The sequence below is a fragment of the Lactuca saligna genome, chromosome 4, assembly GCF_052625555.1.
Source record: "Lactuca saligna cultivar CGN05327 chromosome 4, ASM5262555v1, whole genome shotgun sequence".
NCBI classification, from domain to species: Eukaryota; Viridiplantae; Streptophyta; class Magnoliopsida; order Asterales; family Asteraceae; genus Lactuca; species Lactuca saligna.
The window spans coordinates 104,362,887-104,370,160 of record NC_136420.1 but is presented as its reverse complement, the minus strand read 5'-3'; the positions used below and the strand labels follow the sequence as shown (position 1 = coordinate 104,370,160).

General features: G+C 31.3%; 1 protein-coding gene across 1 annotated transcript; it reads left to right on the top strand.

Annotated features, from left to right (window-relative positions):
• The first annotated feature begins 2,823 nt into the window (after positions 1–2,823).
• Positions 2,824–6,716, top strand: LOC145042554 (uncharacterized). The gene is made up of 2 exons (XM_078991000.1): positions 2,824–3,914; positions 6,564–6,716. The coding sequence occupies exon 1, from the start codon at positions 2,924–2,926 to the stop codon at positions 3,908–3,910; it is 987 nt and encodes a 328-aa protein (XP_078847126.1). The 5' UTR covers positions 2,824–2,923; the 3' UTR covers positions 3,911–3,914; positions 6,564–6,716.
• The last annotated feature ends 558 nt before the right edge of the window (positions 6,717–7,274 follow it).

Genomic DNA, 7,274 nt, shown 5'->3' with positions numbered 1-7,274 from the left:
GTCGTGGAGGCCACTAGTTAGATTAACATGATTATATGAAATTCACAATAGTATTAGCTTAAACATTTGTTTACGGGATTAACATTACATCAATGGTTTTATTTTAATTAATGAAACTACAGTATAATACTTTACACTGCAGCTAGTGGGATCTAGACATTTATACAAAGGTTTTCATACAAACACTACTACGATACACTACTTCCCTAGTATGGAGTACACTAGTACAACATACAGTTTAGGGAAACATACATGATATGGTTTTATTTTAAAAAATAGAACTGCATTACAATAAACTGGTTACAGTACATTTGGTGGATTTTTGGCACTCTCTTACACAAATGGTTTTCATACAAATACAATACAGAACACTATTTTCGTATTACGATACAACATACAAGTCTGAGACATATTCATGTTATAGTTTTATTTATTAATAATACTACGGTATACTATTTTAGAGGACAATACCAAACATGCATTTTGTTCTTAAGGCCTAAGACTACATTTCATTACTAAAGAAAATATTGGATTTTTTTTATAGGAACATGTTAACGCTTTTCAAGGAAGAATAATAAGTTTTCCATCATAAAAACATACTTATGAACTCACTAACTTAAATGTTGATACACTTTCAAAATCACTTGTATTCTCAAGGAACCAGTAGACAAGTACACTACAGGTTTTTGAGAAGGTGTAATATTCATGGTGTCTCGTCTATAGTTTTTGGTTATACATTTTAATGTTATACACACAATATTGCAAACTCAATGTAAACATTATATTATCAATGCAATGGTTGTTGTTACTTTGATTACTATTATTCAATTGTTGTGATATTGTACATGACGTCATCCGCCCTGAACGTTTCCGCTGTTATGGTTTGGGCGTGTGACACACACTTTTATAATACAACCACATTCTTTCATATAATACAGACACTACATTTTAAAATGACCATAAGACCCATGTGATGACATCACATTCCATCACACTTTCAGTCAAAAAAATAAAATGTCACTATACACATATAATTACACTTTTATGGTGTGTCTGTAGGTCATTTTTGTACTAGTGGAAGAAGAGACAACAGTCATGACTAACTAGTCAATAATTTCAACATATATTACTAATTAGAAACGTTGTGGCTATGCGAAGTTCCTACATAGCCATCGATGTCGTAGGCTCCTGTGCAACCATCTCAGATGCCTCCTTTGGTCGCCATCATAGCCCCACTTGCTCTCTTTACCATTAGAACCCCCATTGTCAGATTACCTCACCCTATTGATCTTTATGTTGATTGAAGCGTCCCTCTTCTTTCTCGGTTTTCTATCATGGCTTTAATGATCGCATGCTAGCACATTGAAGAAGAAAATGACTAACAAAATAAGAGAAAAAAAGAGGCATGATGAATTAGGTAGGGTTAATGATTTTTTTTGAATTTCAAAAAGTAAAAAAGAAATAATAGTTATCATATCTAGGTGCGGGGGGGGAGAGAGAGAGAGAGAGAGAGAGAGAGAGAGAGAGAGAGAGATGTAACTATGACGTACCCTCTACATCTCCATATGATTGTGCCAACCAAGCAGTAACCCATGGTATTTTGGGTCGAGCTCTTATTTAACATGTCAAACAAAGCATTAATGGTCCATTGCACAAAAAAACTTTAACCACCAATTCGAAACAAAAGAAAATTGTGCTAGAGTGTAATTTTCCCCTATAGTTATTGAAACCAAATCCCACCATAAAAAATGGTTTAAATCGAAAATAATTTAACATATTGAGTTACCTAGAATATTTTGGTGTAGTTCTTATTTATTTATTTATTTTTTAAATAACAATCTAATCTACTTTTAAACTAATTAGTCATTCACATCACAACATTAATATCAGAGATATGACATGACATGACATAAACCATCGAACTCAACCAAGTAGTAAGGGAAGGAGGATTAGAGAATGTTAATATCATTTTGAAGCATACAACTATAATTAATGAATCGTTTTTTGGATTTATTTGAAGTACTATAACCCATTACGGGTTAGTTAATTTGGTGCCAAGAAAGTCTAATTTAGCATATCATTTGATTGAGTTATTTTACCACAAATGATAACACCTTTTTTTTTTTTCAGGATACGAGAATGTTCAACGCGCGGGTCCGTTTTTCTCCGGTATTTTAACACAAATGGTAACAATTCTGTTTATTATTTATTTATTTTTGAAGAACCAAGAATATATTAAATAAAAAAACATATATTCTTTTCATATTTTTTTAACTCTAAAACATACAATAAAAACACGTACACTTGTTTCAGAAAAATAGCTGTTTCAAATGAAACATCCACATATTATTCTTTACCTTAAATTTACACTAACCAAACAAGCTATATAGATTGAAAAATTAGGCTTTCATCCCATGGACGAAAGGGTGAAAAAGGAGGTTGAAGAGGAGCCGTCGATTTGGAAGGTCTCAAATAAATGAATAATCGAACAAAAGCGGGGAGAAACCCTAGATGCAATTCGAACCAAGTTTTTGGTTGGAGCACGTGTCCTCTATTCTGGAAACTTTTAAATCCTCTCAACTTACTTTATCAGGAAACCCCAAGGCCCAAACATCTCGACCACGACCCACGAGGTGTAAATACCCTACGTGCCCTTCTAACCATGAATTCTACAATACACCTCTCCTCACCTGATTGGCTCACCTCCAATCACCCTCCATTGGCACGTGGGCCCCTGCGCCACGTTTAAGTTTTCCACCAATCACTTCTCTTCTGTTGTCCAATATTTGTCGTCACACGTGGCCCCTCTCTTTCTTTATATATGTTCACCTAGTCTATCCTCCAGCAATCGCCAGCCGCGTTAAAACAAATTCTGAAAATACTCGTCGGAGAAGGTGGTGGTTGTCGTAATTCTGACTCGGAAATGAACGGCATAGGTGGTTGTTGTATTGCAAGGCATGCGGGACGTGGTGGGTGTGGTGGGATGTACGGCATGTCGAAGGTGGAGAGGATAATGCTAAAGTACAGGCCGATTGCGCCCAAACCGGTGGCTGCTGGGTCAGGATCCGGTGGTTCCACGACGGAGACTAGCGACGGGTATGTTAAGTGTGGAAGAGGTAAGAGAAAGTATGTTAGGGTTAACGGGAGCAAAAAGAAGAACGGTAATTCGAAGAAAGGCAGTAGTGAAAACAAAAAGGCGACGACGTCGTTATGTCCACCGCCTCCGTCTACTGGAGAAGATACGGTTGTGACGCTTTCTTTGTTGCCGGAGACTCCAGATCGGAAAGAGAACTCACAAGTTACAGGTTTTGCAGATCTGTTATCGTCAACCCAGATAAAGAAGTGTAAGTGCAATAACAAAAAAAAATCAGCACCGGCGCCGGTCTGGTTGAGCTTTGACAACAAGGAGCAAAAGGTAGGGTTTGATCCAGTTGTAGTGAGTCCTCCACCGCCACCGCCACCTCGACGACAGCAAGTGGTGTCATACGTGACAGTGGAATGCGTGAGAGAGAGTTGGGTAGATGGATTAGGGATAGAGTACTGTACGGACAAGGTAAGGGTCATGAACATGGAGAGGGACACGTGTCCTGGGTTCATATCGGACGGCCAAGATAGGGTGGTGTGGACTAACAAGGCGTTCAGACAGATGGTCGGAGTTGGAGATGTGATCAGCGGAGAGGACATGTCGGTGGTGTTGGTGAGGAAGAATAATTGGATGCCATCGCCGGTAAGATACCCAACTTTCACCTGCAAGGTGACGATAACCTCCGCCGTCGCCACTTACTGTCAAGGCACAACTCCTTCACCGGCGTCTCCGACACGAACGCTGCCGTGTGACGTTTGGAGGATGGAGCGTGGTGCCTGCGCATGGCGATTGGACGTCAAAGCAGCCCTTAGCTTGGGTCGGTAAGAAAGTAAGACTCCTCCATCCACTAAGCCATTAACTGTAAATATTTTTATTTTATTTTCTTTTTTTATTCTGTAAAATTTAATAGTTTGCTTGCAGAATTAATATTATTGTTCAAACTTAGTTTCGAGTTGATTATCATCGTTACAAGTTGTCTTAGATGATGATAGATCTAGAGATGCTCGAAAAAATATTAGTTACACGTTCGATCAAAAACTAACAAAATGGAACTTATAATGTTGATTCAATAGTATTGGATCAAAAGTAACATATAGACATATATTAGTTTATGAGGCTTTCTTTTTCATTTTATGATATATATATATATATATATATATATATATATATATATATATATATATATATATATATATATATATATATATATATATATATATATATATATATATAATTTATGTAATTCTTGCTGTATACTTAGGAAAATAAAAGGTTGGGTAAATTGTTTATTAAAATGTATCTTTACTCATTTCATAAAATATATTTTAAAATTAATGTATTCATTACGTTATCAAAGTGTCATAATTTATGCAATTCTTGTTGTATACTTACGTAAATAAAAGGTTAGGTAAATTGTTTATTAAAATGTATCTTTACTCCTTTCATAAAATATATTTTAAAATTAATGTATTCATTACATTTCCATAAATACAAATTTCAATATCCGGATATGGATGTACAGAAATTCTTAATAGATGTATAAATTCGAAAAATCATCACACCTAACTAAATTTGCTTATTTATGTTGGTTTTTTTTTCTCGATTCTAGTCATTCAAACACCGCTACTAAAGTGGTACACCATTAACAACTATAATAATACTAATAATAGTTACAACATAATAATATTTGGTACACCATTACTAATTATAATAAAACAAATAAAAACAAATTATATACTATTTGAAGGGTTTTTCAAGATAAATATAATAAGTTTGTTTCATATTATGCTAAGATGTAAAAAAAATTACATTCGAATTAAATATATAGTAAGAAGTTAATTACTACAATTGAAGTATTGTCGCAGTTAACACTCATAATCCACAAAATCAGCATATTTGTTAAAAAAAAATCATCACATACATATATTTGATCATATATAAATGTTCTAAAACAATTAATCAGTTAGGTAACAACTGAATTATATAATTTAACAAGTTCTTATACTGAGAAATTCAATATCCTTAGGATTGTAAGATTTGTTATATTTAATAAAATTAAAAAAAAAATTATACACATATTATTATCTAAAAATATAAAAATTTAAATAAAAATAGATAGAAGGATATTTTCTCAAAATAAAATATATTTCCATTAGATCAATAATCTTTCTATGGCATAAAATGTTGGGTTAATGACTTAGGATGATAATAAGGTTTTAACTTTGTTCACATTAGATCCTTAGTTTTTTTTTTTTTTTTTTTTTTTTGTACAATTACACAAATATGATTGTTATAACTGTTTAAAAAAATAATAATGTTTTAATTTTGTCCATAATAGGTCATTAACGTTTTTTATTGTATAAATATTACACCAACATGGTTGTTATAACAATTTAAAAAAGGGTAATAAGGTTTAACTGTATCCACATTAGATCCTTATTTTTAATATGTTTATCATTTCATCTAACTCTTTACAATTTATATTAGTATCTAGTTAGATGGTTTCATCATTTTATCTTTTCATTTTAGTCGTTCATTCACCACAACCACAATTTCAATCAAAAGTTTACGAAAGTCAGTGGCGGAGCTAGTTCAAAGTAAAAGAGTATATCCGAAAAGTAATGGGATATCCCCGATAAGTAATGACTTTGTCAATTGGGTATCTCCGATAGGCAATTACTTATTGCGGATACATCATTAGTTGTTGGAGATACTCTTTTACTTTGACTCTAGCTTTACCACTGGTTTATAAGTTATCCGAAATTTATATAATGATATAAAATGACATTTAAAAAAATATGTTCTCTTAATTATTAAGAGGTATATTTGAAAATTTAATAAAAACTTTTAAAAAACTAGTTTAAGTTGCTTTATAAAATGCTAGTTTGTAAGTTATTTTTTTGTTTGCCAAACACGACAACTTAAAAAATATCAAAAATAAACTAGCTTATAAACTAGTTGTGGCGTCAAACATAGTCTTAATCATTAAGACTTTCATTATTATTAGCTTTTTTTTCATAAAATAAAAAAAATGTTATGTAACCTTTTGATTGAAATCGTTGTTGTGGTGAATGTGCGACTAAAATGAAAAAATAAAATGATGAAACTATCTAACTAGATACTAATATAAGTTGTAAAAGAATTATATAAAATGATAAAAATATTCAAAATAGGGATTTAATGTGGACACAGTAAACCTTATTACATTTTTTTAAATGGTTATAGCAACTATATTGATGTAATATGTATAAAAAAAAAGATTTTAAAAACCTAATATGAACAAAATTAAAACTTTATTACCCTTTTTAAAACATTTATAAGAATCATATTGGTGTAATATGTAAAAAAAAAAAAAAAAAAAAAAAAAAAAAAAAAAAAAAAAAAAACTTAAAGACCTTATATAGACAAAATTAAAATCTTATTACCCTCTCATTTCATTATCCCTAAAATGTTAGCAATTGTTTTATTGTTTGGACAGGTGTATCAATTGAGATTTGTTGGTGTTGGAAACTCCTCTTCATCTCCGATATATCACATCTATTGGACATTTAATTATCATATGTATCTAAACCGTTAATTTTAATTGTATCCGTTTCCTGAACTTAGTATCTGCACTTTTATTTGTCTTGCATATCTAGTCCATCCACTCTTATAATCATCTTATTTTTCTATTTTACCATTATTATTAGGGTCTTTTCTTCATAAAACATCTACATTTTAACCTTTTTTTTTAATTAACATTTTTGTTTTAAAAAATTAACTACACTTTACCTATTTCTTTTTATTTCATCTCGTGAACTGGTTACCAACAAGTAAATCGATGTTCCTTCATAAAAGATTTTATATTTTGTATTTTTTTCGTTTTAGATGTAATTTTTTTCTTCAAAATAAACCAAATTTATATTTGGACAGGACTTCATATATCTATATGGTAGAACTATTTATTTTTCCAAAATTCATTTAAGTATGTTAGTACTTCAAGTGATAATAATAATTGATATTATGTGTTGATGAGTAAAAGAAATATTCAACTGATTAAAAATGAATGGGACTTTGTGTTGAAGATATATTAGTGTTCTTATAGTATTTTATTTAAACAATAGATGTTTTGTACATGTCGTTATAGGGACACATAACTATTGTAATTTATGAATAAATGTAGATTTACTTATCATTTAATGGATATATT